This window comes from Hippopotamus amphibius, chromosome 17 (genome assembly GCF_030028045.1).
Source record: "Hippopotamus amphibius kiboko isolate mHipAmp2 chromosome 17, mHipAmp2.hap2, whole genome shotgun sequence".
NCBI classification, from domain to species: domain Eukaryota; kingdom Metazoa; phylum Chordata; class Mammalia; order Artiodactyla; family Hippopotamidae; genus Hippopotamus; species Hippopotamus amphibius.
In genome coordinates, this window is record NC_080202.1 from 55,691,552 (window position 1) to 55,706,041 (window position 14,490).

General features: G+C 49.4%; 1 protein-coding gene across 1 annotated transcript in view; it reads right to left on the reverse strand.

Moving 5' to 3' along the window:
- Positions 1-7,813: 7,813 nt before the first annotated feature.
- The window catches only part of SEC14L1 (SEC14 like lipid binding 1), a 49,599-nt gene continuing 42,922 nt past the window's right edge, over positions 7,814-14,490 (reverse strand). Inside the window, exons 13-16 of the mRNA XM_057715959.1 lie at positions 13,983-14,117; positions 11,659-11,910; positions 10,355-10,533; positions 7,814-10,217 (exon numbers count right to left, since the gene is read on the reverse strand). Of these exons, the coding sequence (XP_057571942.1) occupies positions 10,112-10,217; positions 10,355-10,533; positions 11,659-11,910; positions 13,983-14,117 (672 nt within the window). The 3' untranslated portion in view covers positions 7,814-10,111. The remainder of the gene's footprint in view (positions 10,218-10,354; positions 10,534-11,658; positions 11,911-13,982; positions 14,118-14,490) is intronic.

The window sequence follows — 14,490 nt, forward strand, 5'->3', positions numbered from 1 at the left end:
ACTTCTTAATCCTTTCATTTGCATTCCAAATTTCCACTTACTCCTAAAAGTCTAACTCTGTGAACATTTCCTGTATCGCGTTTTGGTCAATTGGAAGATAATTTTGCATCCTTGGAACTAGATGTTCTTGGTTAAGCCCCGTGGGTCGCCAGGGGGTCTTTATGGCACTTCTGTGAGTAGCTGAGAATGTATTTTCCATTGAAAGGAAGGTCGCCTCTAAAAAAGTCTGTGGCCCAGAACAGATGAAGAATCTTTGACTTGGGTTCTGAGTGTCAGGTCCACTCACGTGAAACAGAAGAATTTCTTCCTGGTACCTCTGAGATTGAACCATATGGAAGTGACATTTGCTTGGACCTAAAACTGTCCCATATTTTCATGTTCACAGGACTCATACTATATTTTCATACGTTTGCATCATCTCTCCTCCTAAATAAGCAATTAGCTCCTCAAGGAGACAGGGGGATATATCTGCTTCATCCAGCTCTTTCTAGAAAGATAGCTGGAACAGAAAGCCTTTTTACCCTGAGGAAAGAGTACATCTGAGTCAGATGGATCTTGTTTGAAATCTCACCTGTGCGATCCAGGGTGAATTAATGCAACTCCCTGGAAACCTGGGATAATAAGACCTCTTAAGATTGTGGTAAGCATTGTTTGAAGCTGTGAAATTTTTCAATAAATATGAGGGTGAGTCAAAAATTATCGGCACTCTGCCTGTAGAATTTATTTTAATTAACTCTAAGAAAAGACAAATACATCATTTTTTGACATAATCTCCTTACTTTTCAATACCCTTTGTCCATCTGTCAACAAGCTTTCATATTTCCTCATTAAAAAATGATTTAGGCTGAGCTGTGAACCACGCATGCACCGCTGTCTTCACGTCTTCATCAGAAGTGAACCTTCTTCCTCGTAGGGCTGCTTTCAGGGGACCAAACAGATGAAAGTCTGATGGAGCAAGATCAGGACTGTAGGGAGGATGCTTTAACACCTGAAAACGAAGTTTTTGCAGAGTGTGGACAGTGTGGGCAGATGTGTGCGGATGTGCACACCCTCAGACCACAAACGACGAATCCCTGCACGCTGCTCTTCTTTCGTACACAAGTGGGGCATCCATGTTTGCTCACACCGCAGTCACAAATGAACAGATGTAACACGTTCACACCTGCACAGCAGTGACTGGGGAGACAGCAGCCTTGAATGGATAGTGCTGATAAGACTGTGCGGCCAACAGAAGCTTTCATATAACCGGAGTGTAGATAACTTTTGAGTCAGCCTCATATAAGTTCCCTTTCCCTTGCGGTGACACATATGACGTAGAGAATGAGAGCAGTGGTCTCCTTGGCGTTTTTAGACACATAAATGCAATGCACATTGACTGTTTACTGTGTGCCAGATACAATTAAGTGTGTTAGGATATTTATTCTCTTGTGAAACAAGTGTTTATTTAGTTGCTACTACGTGCCCAACACGGAAGACAGAGCCGTCCTTAGCTCCGATGGCTCTCTGTGGTTGTGGCATGCATGTTCTAATGTGGGAGATGAACTTGAAAAGTTAGGCTCAGGAATATAAAGTGGGTCAGGTAGTCAGAAGGGACTCATGAGTATGAAGGCAGGATGGAGGCTGGCAGGGCTTGAGGCAGAGCTAGATTAAATAAGGAGCTTAGGACGTGCATCTCTGCTAGGTGGCAGACAGTGAAAGGCAGCCCGATCTGAATTTTCATAATAGGACCAGAAAGGGATATATTGATCAACTCCATTTTATAGTTACGGAAACGGAAAATTAGGGCAAGGAAGTGACTAAGTAGTCTTCAGAGAAGGACTGGGACTAACAGCCTTCACAGTTGGACTGTCTGGCTACTGTGCACACACTGTTAGCATCATACCATCAACCAGGATGAAAGAACAGAGCACACCTCAGTTCTTCTCACGCTGGCATGTCCACCATTTCATTACCTCGTTCAGCCGCCCCCAAACCATTAGTAAAGGAGCAATAGGAAAACAGTCCTGAATGTAATTAAAAAATTCTCCATACTGTACTTATAGCTGCTTATTAATTAGAAAATGGGGAATCTCCTCTCAGTGGCTGGGCTCATCGGGTAACGTGGCGGACATCGGGGATGATATGTTGCTATGAGCAGAGTTGCTCTGCTTTGTAGTCATGGAAACAACCCTTTCCCTTCATCCCCCATCACATGCAATTTGGCAAGGATGGACATAGTCAGTAATGAGATGCTGGAAGTTGCAAGAGATCAGAAATTAGTGGAGAAGGACCAGCAGAAGAGTGCCTTAAGCAGAGACCACACGGATGCATGGGAGCAGATTAAATGAACCTTTTGGAGCCCCTCCAATTATTGAACCAACCAATCCAGTCCAGTGATGGGCAGAAGACCTAAATAGGCATTTCTCCAAAGAAGACCTGCAGATGGCCAGAAGCCCATGAGAAGATGCTCAACATCGCTAATTATTAGAGAAATGCAAGTCAAAACTACAGTGAACTATCACCTCACAGCAGTCAGAATGGCCACCATCAAAAAGTTTACAAAGAATAAATGCTGGAGAGGGTGTGGAGAAAAGGGAACGCTCCTACATTGTTGGTGGGAATGTAAATGGTGCAGCCACTGTGGAGAACAGGATGGAGGTTCCTTAAAAAACTGAAAGTAGAGCTACCGTATGATCCAGTAACCTCACTCCTAGGCACATATCCAGAAAAAAAACTATAATTTGAAAAGATCCATGCACCCAATGTTCATAGCACTACTATTCACAATAGCCAAGAGATGGAAACAACCTAAACGTCCATCAGCAGATGAATGGATGAAGAAGATGTGATGCATATATACAATGGAATGTTACTCAGCCATAAAAAAGAATGAAATGATGCCATTTGCAGCAACATGGATGGACCTAGAGATTATCATACTAAGTGAAGTTAAGTCAGACAGAGACAAATATCATATGAGATCACTTATATGTGGAATCTAAAAAAATGATACAAAGAAACTCATTTACAAAATAGAAAGGGAGTCACCAACATTGAAAACAAATTTGTGGTTACCAGAGGGGAAGGGGGGTGAGGGAGGGATACATTAGGAGTTTAGGATTAGCAGGTACACACTACTACATATAAAACAGATAAACAGCGGTCCTACTGTACAGCACAGGGAACTACATTCAATATCTTATGATAAACCGTGTGTGTGTGTGTGTGTGTGTGTGTGTGTGTGTGCGCGCGCACGCGCGTGCGTGCATTTGAGTCACTTTCCTATACACCAGAAACTAAAACATTAAAAATCAACTATACTTCACTTTGAAAAAAGAAGAAAATTTGAAAGAAAAAAACCCCCACATTTCAGCTTGTGATAAGAGCCGTGAGGGAACTAAGAACTGTGAGAGTCACTTCTGTGGGTGACGGGTGGTGGGTGTACTTAAGATTGTGTGACCAGGGACGGTCCCTATGAGGATGAGGAATTTAAGGTGATGGGTGAAGGACAAAAAATAGGGATGCAAAGAGCACAGCATATATATCCCAGAGATTCTGGGCTACACATTTGTCTTTTCACCATGTGAAAGAGCTTTGCAAGCTTGCTGAAGTTTCATAAACTTCGCGGTAGGAGTTTGGGGTTACGCTGTGGGGCACCTGTGGCTCGTGGGATTAGAAAAGGTACATTGCTGTAAATCCCATTTGCAGTTTCCACAGCAGGCAATGGGCTAAGACTAAGAGTGTCTTATCCTTTGCCAAGCAAAGGAAAATGCCCTGAACCCGGCCAAGAAATATCTTTCCACAAATCCTAGTCTTTTCATGTGCGAAAATTTGTATTAATTTCCATTTTGGTTGAGTCGGTGGGTGGTTGGATAATTAGCTCAATGTTTCTGAAGTAAGAGGAAGGTAATGAGAGAAAAAAAATAATAAAGGGCAATTCTTATTTAATGCTAAGAGAAAATGTTGATTAGATAACATTGGCGTATAAAGTGTAAAATTTCCGAATGTAGTAATATTGATTCTAAAGCAAAGTATGAAGTAAGAGCATAGAAAAATATATTTGAGCTGCGTGATATAAACTACTCTCTATACATTGGTTACCAGAATTTGAACATAAACATTTTCAAACACACACCTGTGCAAATGTCAGACATGGCAGGTGGTACATCACTTTTTATATTTAAGAGGTAGGTGGGAGTGAAAGGAAACAGGTAAAAAAAAATGTTAAATTTAGAAGTATAAGGAAAGAACACATTGGAAATGTGAAAGTATTTTTAGGACTTTGTTCTTTTAGGGTCTGATCATAGGTGATGCTACACGTAGTCCCTCAATTGTTTTTGGCATTCATTCGAAATAAGCGCAAAACGCTGAAAAGTAACAGCATAAAGAAGCAAAGACCGTTAGCCAAACAGACTTCCTGTCTCCTCATTTGCCTGGGTTGAGGAAATAAGAATCACCCATAGGGTTAGTCTTATTAAAAGGTATTTTATTTCAGTGGTGAAATAATGAGTGTGGTTGAATACACCCAGCATTTTCATCTGCAACGTTCTTCAAATCACATGGCCGACTGTATTGGGTGGTACAGTTTCACCTGTCATCTGTGAGTTGGTAAAGCAAGGGTCCCACCTCTGGCCCCAGAACGTTTATCCCAGCGTCAGTAGACAAAGCTTAGTTGCCAAGAAATGAGCAGAGCTGGACCTTGCTACGTGTGGTATTATACTCTCTGTAAAAGCAAAAATCCTCTTCGGATTTCTTTCCATTACTGAAAACGGATACTAATGTAGGTCTTTCATAAAAGCAAAATGGTGTAAGAGGAACTTTGGAAAAGCAGGCAATACCTGTATACCATATACATATACATATATACACACACACACATATATGTAGGTTATATATATATATCCACACATATACATCAACATGCTTATTCTTAGTATGTAACCTGTGTGTTTATATATGTGTATATATGTATGTGTGTACCCATACACACACATATATTACATACCAAGACGCTCAGAAAACCACATTAATCTCTTGCATGTGCTGGCCTCATTCTCCTCTCATTTTTTTGGCCACACCTCTCGGCATGTGGGATCTTGGTTCCCCAACCAGGGATTGAACCTGTGCCCCCTGCAATGGAAGCATGGAGTTCTAATCACTGGACCACTAGGGAAGTCTCCTTTTAATCTATGTAATTTTCCTCTTCCGTACTCTTCCTTTCTGTAAAAGCATCTTTGTGTTGCTCTTAGTCTAAACTTCTGAAATCATTTTTTTAAAAATTTTATTTATTTATTTAATTTATTGGCTGCCTTGGGTCTTCATTGCTGTGCATGAGCTTTTTGTAGTTGCAGAGAGCGGGGGCTACTCCTCATTGCAGTGCGCGGGCTTCTCCTTGCGGTGGCTTCTTTTGTTGTGGAGCACAGGCTCTAGGCACTCAGGCTTCAGTAGCTGCAGCGCATGGGCTCAGTAGTTGTGGCTCACAGGCTCTAGAGCGCAGGCTCAGTACTTGTGGCGAACGGGCTTAGTTGCTCTGTGGCATGTGGGATCTTCCTGGACCAGGGTTTGAACCTGTGTCCCCTGCATTGGCAGGTGGATTCTTAACCACTGTGCCACCAGGGAAGCCCTGAAATGATTTTTTTTTCATTCATTTCTGATTTTCTTGAGTTTTGTCACCTCACCTCTGATTTTTAATAATTCATGCTTTTCTTTCAGGTCTTATAATCTTTAATTAAAAAAACTAAAGTTAAATTTTTAAAATTAAAAAACACCTAGGTTACGTGAAAAAAAACCCCCCAAAAACCCCAGGTCACGGTGTTGTCTGTTGCACAGGCACGTCCCTCTCGGCTTGCTTTCACTGTCTGCAGGATGGTATTTCCGCTCCTGACTCGCAGCTTTGTGTGGAGTTGACTATACTGCTGCTAATTTTACGTAAAGGTACTTCCTAAACTTTTGGAGTAACTGGGCAGCAGCTTTTCCAGTTCTACAAACCTCCCTTCTTCTGTTGTTTTGGTGAAGTGTTTAAAAACTGTGTCTACTTGCTTCCAGAGCTTTCCTGGCTACTGCCTTGCCCACTGCAGCCTGGACCTTCCTTCCTTCCTGTCCAGTCTCACTTTAATTCCACTTTTTCCTCAAGTGGGGTCCTTTATAGAAGGAAGCCCTGGCAGGTCAGTTCTGGGAGTTCAGAGGGGCTAGACTGCTCCAACCCAGCAGGCCTCCCTACAGCAGCCCTCGGCACTCACCGGCTACTGGCAGGGGCACGACCTCCGGGCTGGGCACACCCCTGGGCTTTAAGTGGCCACTGTGCTTCCCACTGGGCACCTATGGGCTCTGACAGGGCTCTGATCTGTCAGACACCACCACTGCCGCCCCCCCCCCCTTTTTTTTAGCCACGCCATGCAGCTTGTGGGATCTTAGTTCCCTGACTAGGGACTGAACCCATGCCCTTGGCAATGAAAGCAAGGAGTCCTAACTACTGGACCACCAGGGAATTCCCAGACACCCCGCTGTTTAACACACATCTTATGACTATGGCTGGCTTGTACCTCTATTTGGTGCTGGTGAGGATACCTTATCCCCTAGTTTTGTTGTAAATGATATTTTGATGGTTTTTTCTTTTTTTTTTTTTTTACTGTGGAGAATATATCTATCACAAGCGTTGCCATTTTAACCATTTTCTAGCGTGCAAGTCAGTCATCCGTAGGTTTCAGGTTCCGCATCCAGTCGTTCTGTTTTCACGTGGGGATGACACTACAATCTTTCTAGAATCCCCTGCTTTCCAAAGCTCTAATGTTTCAACCAAACGGACTCACTGGTTTGCTTCACACCAACACGTCACCGGGAGCACCTCTGCCACGACTCAGCACTACGAGGCAGCCTGTGGTTTAGGCCCTGTCGCTGTCTGATGAGACCTGGTGTTAAAGGCAATGAAACTTTCAGATCAATACGTCACGGCTTGGTGGCCCGGGACAAAAACCCAACGCCACTGCTAGGACGCCCACTTCCCCGCAGCTCTGAGACCGTCAGGGGTGGGCAGCAGGGGACAGGTGCTCACAGCCTCACCTGCTTCTTCATGTTGCTCTGGCCACCACTGTGAGAACCGGATGCCAAACCAAAGGCTTGGTAAAGTGGGCCCAGGAGACGGCAGAGCACGAAGGAATTCGTGTAGAAAGCCTTTCCCTTCCCTCGGGGACAGGCCGGCTGAGTCACCAACACGTCCTGCAGATGCTGCTGAGGGAGGACTGAAGCCTGTCTCCTGTCTTGACTGCCGGCGGACAGGCTCGCCATCCAGGCTGGGCCTCAGACGAGCGGGCACATGCAGGCCTCACCTGCTCCCGCGGCCGCTCCCACGGAGGACGGGCCCTCGTGGCTCCTGATGGGGGAGGCACTGCTCCTCCACCTGGGCCACCCCACCCCTGCAGGCCCACCTGCAGGAGCCGGGGACAAGGGGGCCCAGGTTCTGAAGGTCCACACCGGCCACCTGACGAAAGGACCCATTTTGTTACTAAAGAAACATCGTATGTGGCATTGTGGTGGCGTCGTCTGACCTAGTGGAGTTTAAGGAAAACTGCAGCCTGCTCTCTTCCGGAAGTGACGGAGCTGTAAGTTCGGGGCTCCACACTGCTGAGGAATCAGTCGGCAGCTGACAGCCGCGATCTGTGTGCAGGACAGTGCATGATGGCCCCGCACAAGCTCGCCACTGTTCTCAAGCTTCTAGAACACCAGCCCTCTGCCTCCAGAATCTCCCCTTCCTTCAATCTCTAAAGTCTCCTGAGAACATCAGACCCTTCAAGGGAGGCTGTCGTTTCACAATAAGAAAAAGAAATTCTTTTTTTTAAACAGTTCACATTTATTATTGATAACAATAAAAAAATCTTTTAAAGACTATCAGTATTGTATTACCAAGAGTGAGGTAATATGTTTACAAAACATTTACAGAATTTGATACGTAAATAATAAAATCAGGAAAGAAAGTGAATTAAGACACTAGTAATAGAGGGGAAACCAAAAGGATCGTTAGTGCTGAAAAAAGGTGAAATGACAGCAGCATTTTAAAGAGTGCAGGGCACTGAAGTAGAGACACAATTAATTGCGTGGTTGAAGTCTACCTGCCCCACAGCCCCTTCCAAGGAGTACTGGGTGGTGTGTGCTCAGGAGTAAACCCTGTAAGCATTTGTGCAGTGATGTGCTTTGAACTCTTAAGGATGCATTCAAATCTTTGGGGATAAAACAGTGCCACTTCTGAGTCAACTTAAAAAGAACCGATCTTCAGACTGGGGGAGGGGGTGGCTGCAATTCAAATAGTTCTACAAACATCCCTGGGCTGATGTGGGCTGTCGAGTGAAGCGTTCTCTTGGCAGCTGTCAGCAAAATCGCCATCTGAGACACAGAGAAAGAGAGAAAGAAAGAGAGAGACGGGACCGTCTTCAGGTCCTTAGAATTTGGAAACAGGCAGCACTGACAGGAAGCAGCACGGATGCGCTAACTGACCCTGCTATGCTTCTGAAAGCAAGCCTTTAGGTGCCAATGGTGAGCTTCCCTTGTGAAGGAAAAGCATAGCTGAGCTCCAGCCAGGCCAGCGGCTCCGGGAGACGCCCAGGAAAGTCCTCAGCGTGCAGGCAGCCACTGAGCGCCACGGACCAGGGAGGGCTGCTCCGCTCCTCCCGAGCCCTCCCGACACCTCCCAAGGGCGCACACTCGTCCACACAGCTCTCCAGCCACACGGCACCCACCTAAGGCCTCAGGGCAGAGTTACAACAACGCAACTCAGGATTTCTGTGCCCGTCACACAGGGACGATGGCCACCCGGGTTTTGGCCCAGATCCTTAAAAGCACAGCCTCCGTCACGCACACCACCACGCAACACGTCTTCATTCACCATGGAGACTGACCCAAGGCAACAACGGGACAGATTCGCAAAGAACCTGCTTTACCCATAAAAAGCTGAGAAAACGAGGGCCAGTAAAAGGTAGACCAGGCGTGGTAATTGGAATCAAAAAGAAAAATTAAAACCAAACCAAACCAACTTCATACTGTGATCTATGAAATCGAACCCTTTGTTACTTGAACTAAGTTTCTACTCGCCCCACCCCCACTGCCACACACCCACCCCCAGACACACATGCTTGCGTGCACACACACGTCCACACTGCCTTTCACAAGGAAGCAGGGCTCCCCCAGGCCACAGGCTGTCCTGACGTGGCTGCACAGTGAGGACGCCGGTTAGCTACGGCGAACGCGGGACGGTTTCAAAATGGCAGATGGGACTCACTGTCCCGAAACACCCTTCTAGTGACCAGAAGGGCCACCCGGGCTCTGACGCTCCCATGCGGGGAGGCCGGTCTAGAATGAGTTCAGAACTAACACATGCAGGTAGGCAGAGCAACACACCAGGAGGAGAAGGGAGAGGACGCCCTCAGCCCGAGCTCACAGTCAGAGAAAGCCTGCTCTCAAAGTACCAAAAGGTTTGAAAGGAGGAAAGAGAGAATAACGTTTAATGCTGGCGGTGTTCTTCCCGGCGCTGTGGGGAGTCCCCGAGAGCCCCTGACCCCCAGACCCACTTCACAACAGTGGGTCCGTCGGGCCCCGGAACTGGGCCAGGGCGCCCACAAGGCTCCCTGAGTCCTTCCGGCTACGCGGCGTCTGCTCAGAGGAAAAGGAACCTAGCGGGCGGTCACTGCATCCTCGGACCGAGGCGACTACTGGCCGGGAGAGACGAGGGCCGGATGCAGGGCGGGGACCGTTGGTGGCTTCTGCTCCGCGGAGGAAGGCGGGTCACCTCTGACGGGCGGTGGGGAGTTTGTCCACCGAGGGACGTTGTGGAGGTGCTCGGAAACATTTTTTGCATCAACATTTGAGACAAAGTCAACCTCTTAATTGGTATATAAACTATATACTTTTCTTTGAAGAGAGCCCTTGTGCTCTGGTTGGATTTTGTGCACACTGTATACAAAATCTATGGCTATTGAGTTAGAGAACTACCTGTCGAGACCGTTTCGGGATCAGTGAGCTACGTTTACCATCTGGAGAGCTATCTGCTACCTAGAGGGCCAGAGGAGTCCGCACAACGTGGCCGCTGGGCGGGCGGGCGGGCGGTGGTCCGAGGCGGTGGGCTGTCCCCTCCGCGCACTGGTCACTACCTGGAGATCATGGAGCTGGAGTGGGACTGGCTGGACGAGGTGGTGGCGGCGCTGAGCTGGGAGAACCCGCTGTGGCTGGACTCCAGGCTGGTCATGGAGCCTCTGCAAGCAGCACGGGGAAGGGGAGGCGTGAGGACCCCACTGTGGCCACCCACCGCCCTCGCACACCAATGACACCGTGAACTGCCAGCAACAGATGGCCCAGAGGCCGCCCCTGCCTGGAGCCCGGCCTCACGCACCTGAAGTCCTCGGACCCGATCACTTCGGTGTAGTACATCACTTTGCACTTGTGGGAAGAGACCTGCAGGGAGGCCAGCACGTCGTCCACACGGGGCAGGCTGGTGGCGGCACAGGCCGGCATGCTGTGGAACTTCCACTGCAGGATGTAGAAGCCTGGCCACCGTGTCACATGGGAGCCCTGGAACGAGTCAGGCGGCACCGGCTGAGGACGACCTGCTTCCCCTCCCCTCCCACAGCGGGTCTGACAAATGCCGAGGGAACCGTGTCCGGGTCCAGTTGGGTCCAACAGCGATTACTGACCATCTCGACAGGGGAAGGACTGGCTCCCCTGGCTCACGATCAGGGCCGGTCCCATGCTGCCTCCTGGGTGCTAGCCTTCCAGCCGGGCTTCTGCCAGGCGCTGGAGAGGCCATGGGAGGGACCCTCAGAGGCTGTCCACCCCTAGGACCCTGCCTTGGGAGGAGGAAGCAGGCGTCCGCAGGGTGGGAGTGCCCAGGGGGTCCTCTGCTCACCCTGGAGGGGGTGAGGCCAAAAAAGGTTGCCTGGGCCAGGCAATGCTTTCTCTGATGTGCTCCCAATGACCTTACCAGTGTATTCTGGATTAGAAGGACGTCAATCTAAAGTATCAACAGAATGCCAATCTGTGAAAACTTTCTCGCTTAATTCTGGAACTAAAGACTGTGACACAGCTTAAAATGTTCACTATTTTAATAACTGAATAAAATACTCTCTTTTACTCTGCTTCTAAGACCACCAAAACACTGATGGGCTTATCCCTGAAAACTGTAAAAGCAGCAAATTATGCATCTATTATGAAGGTCAGAAGCACCAAGAACTACCTTTCTGAGCTCAGGCACTCAGAAGAACTAGCCAAAACTGTAAATGAACTGAGAGCATTTAAAATAAATTAGGATGCTCAGTAATGACAGTTAATAGTTCCCTATGTACTTGTCTCCCTCACTTCTATTCGGGGTGATTCTCCTTGAAGGAGACGAATGCCCCCAGCTCAAAGGCCATCTTAGCAGAAGCCTCCTGAATCCCAGCTGTGTACTGAATGCCTTTTCCTTCCTTCCATGTTGCTTTTGTGAAAATACTTCTAGAAATAACTCACGACTTTAGATACAAGTAATGGATTCTGCTGAGCTCTGAGCTCTTCTGGGATTCACGCGGCTTCTTGAGTGACCCTGGCTGTAACTAAGAGGACACACCGAACTGCCCGTCCACACACACTGGACGGGGCCGAAGCAAGACTTCCTTCTCCAGGCAGAACAGCCGAGATGCGGGGACTCCTGGGCGACCGTACCTGCACGCTTTCCCCTTCTTTGCAGATCAGAGGCGACTCCACCATGCTGTAGTCACGGCCCAGCTGCCAGACTCTGTCTATCAGCTGCACGTTGTTCCCTCCGGGGGACGTGATGCTGTGCGCCCCGAGGGAGTCCTTTTTGGGTGGCTGTGGCGCCCTCTTGGAGTGATAGATATTAAAGACAACGTCCCCTTTGCACACATCAAAATCCCAAGTGATCACCGAAGAGGCGTCCACGATCTGAACGAGAATCTGGAAGAAAAGGCTGCATCAACCCACCAAGGTAACCACGAGCCTCCGAGCTGACGCCACGGCAGCGGGCCCCCAGCAGCGCTCCCCCCAGCTGGGGGTGGTGTCACAGCCGGGCCACCTCACCCAGACGCCTCACTTGACCACCCGGGCCTCCCGCTCACTCTTTTCATTCGCTTGACCGCTGGCTCCTGCTACGCGTCAGGGCCCAGCTCTGTGCTCTGTCAGCTACACCTATGGTCCAAGCTTCCCCTCACACAAGCTTTAGACAGTGCTCTAAGACACCCAGTCCTGGCTGTAAAAAGTGTCTTAATTCGAAACAGAAATAATGCTAGATGCCACAGAAGTGGTTCCGTGGGCTGCTCTGGGTTAAGGACACAGGGAAGGTCCCAGAATAAAGAGCCCGGGAGGGACGGGAAGGAAGCATCCAAGCGTTGGGAAGGGGTGGTGGGTGTGTGTGTGTGTGTGTGTGTGTGAGAGAGAGAGAGAGAGAGAGAGAAAACAGATCCCCGAGTGGCCTCTGCCCGTGGCCGCTGGGCTGGGTGGGGAGGGAGCCATGTGGCCCGGGGGTGGGGAAGGGCCCCGGGTGTCGAGTGCCAATCTAAAAGCTGAATTTTATGCAGCGCCCATACAGCTTCCCTGCAGGGAATGATCAAAGTCACAGTTTCAGAAGATTACTATGGGAGGCATGTGAGAATTAAAACCAGCTGTAAAAAGTTATGTATTCACTAAAAAATTCCAGCAGAAGCCAGGCCCGGCACTCCACCCTGCCCTGGAAGCTTGCCCGCCGAGCCCTCCAGACCGCCTGTTAGCGCTTTGCTTCCCATCAAGCGGCCCTTTTGGTCCCACCGCTGCTGCTTCTCACCGCTGACAGACCCTCACAGAACTTCCCTAAAGAGCTGATTCCATGAGTACAGGAGCCACGTCTAAGCACCGTGGTGGCACCAACGACACTGAAGTGGCTCTACGGGCAGAGCTCCCCAGGACGTCAGCCCCTCTTGCGGCCTGGCGCCCCGGCCTCTGCATCCACCGCCCTCATTTCATGAGACCGCCGTCCTCCGTTTGTGCTTTACTGAACCCCCAGAGCAGAAGTGAAGTTGTCAGTTTTGATGCAGAAACACCTTCACAGATATCCTATGACTCACGAGAACGCGTCACACCACTGAGCTCTCTACCCTGGGCGAGAGCGACGTGACCTGGGGAAAGGACTCTGCCTCCTCGACCCTGCCAGCCTCCAAATAATAAATTAATATAAATCATCCTCAAGACACAGTCGTCCTCCCCCCACAGAGGCTGTGAATAAGGCACGTCAAACCTGTCTCTGCTCGTTCAAACCACAGCACCCGTGTCCACTCGCCCCACGAGGCTCGGGTGGGCCGTGCGGGAGACACTCCAGCCAGGAGGATGGAAGAGGCAGTATGGGGTCAGCACCCGGCTGCCACCGTTGGCCCGGCCAGCAGCCCAGCCCACTGGGCACCCGCTCCATGCCACGTGGCCCCCCAATCCGGAGCCACACACCTCGCCCCGGAGCCCAGGAAGGGCCACTCAGTGCTGAGTCCCTCACGACGTCACAGAACACACGTGTGTGAAAACACAGGCGCGCTCTTGCTTCTGCACCACCATGTGATAGCAAGGAGAGAAAACACACGTGCTAGTTTCTCCTCCATCAGACTTAGGAAAATAGGCAAATTTCTTAAAAAATAATAAATAATCAAACCCAGTCAAGAAAAAACAGAAAATGCAACTGGTCCTGATCAGTGAATGCATTAAATTGAGGAGCTGCACCTCTTCCCACAGGGGACACCTGCTACGCATCCCTGTGTGTCCAGGGTCTCGGGTGAGCTGGACGGCCAGCTGCCTACTCTCCTGAGCGCCCTGGCCACGGGCAGCCACCTCTCCACTCTGTGAGAGGCCTGTCCTCCAGGGTCGGCATCTACCTAAACCACAGATCAAGTGTCAACACAAACGTGAAGGAGCATGTGATTCTCCGACACTGCACCCCACTGAGGAGACCCACAGAAGAACCTCGGTGGGAAGGTGGGGCCCGGCCCCCACGGCTTGGGCCCGGCGCCTACCTCGTGCGGGGCCCCTTTGAAAACGCTCGCGGACTGGTAGATGGTCTCGGTCCAGAGCTTGAGGTCTTCGTTCTCCAGCTCCTCCGCCGTCCTATACAGGGACTTGGGCACCAGGCCCCCCTCCGGCACTTCACACTGGAAATGCAAACGCAGCCGTGAGAGCTGTGCCAACACAGGCCAATCCTCTGAGAACCAAATGCCAGCAGCGCCCCTCCCGACCTGTGCAGCTCCTCGGAGCCACTTAGGAAAGGAAAACACCGGCCATGTTGTAAAACACTCTGCACTACTTAGCAAAATAATTGTGAAAAACCACTTAAATACACGTCTCACTTTAAATCAACGAGAACAAGTTGAAGCTGATTTGCCACAGAACTCACACAAGTACGTATGAGGGACTGGATCCAATTACTGAAGCTGGTTTATGTAAGACCTGTGAAGTATTTACATTGCGCTGCTGAAGAAAAACATTATGTTAAGAGTTTTATTCTCTGCAGCTACAGGCATTATT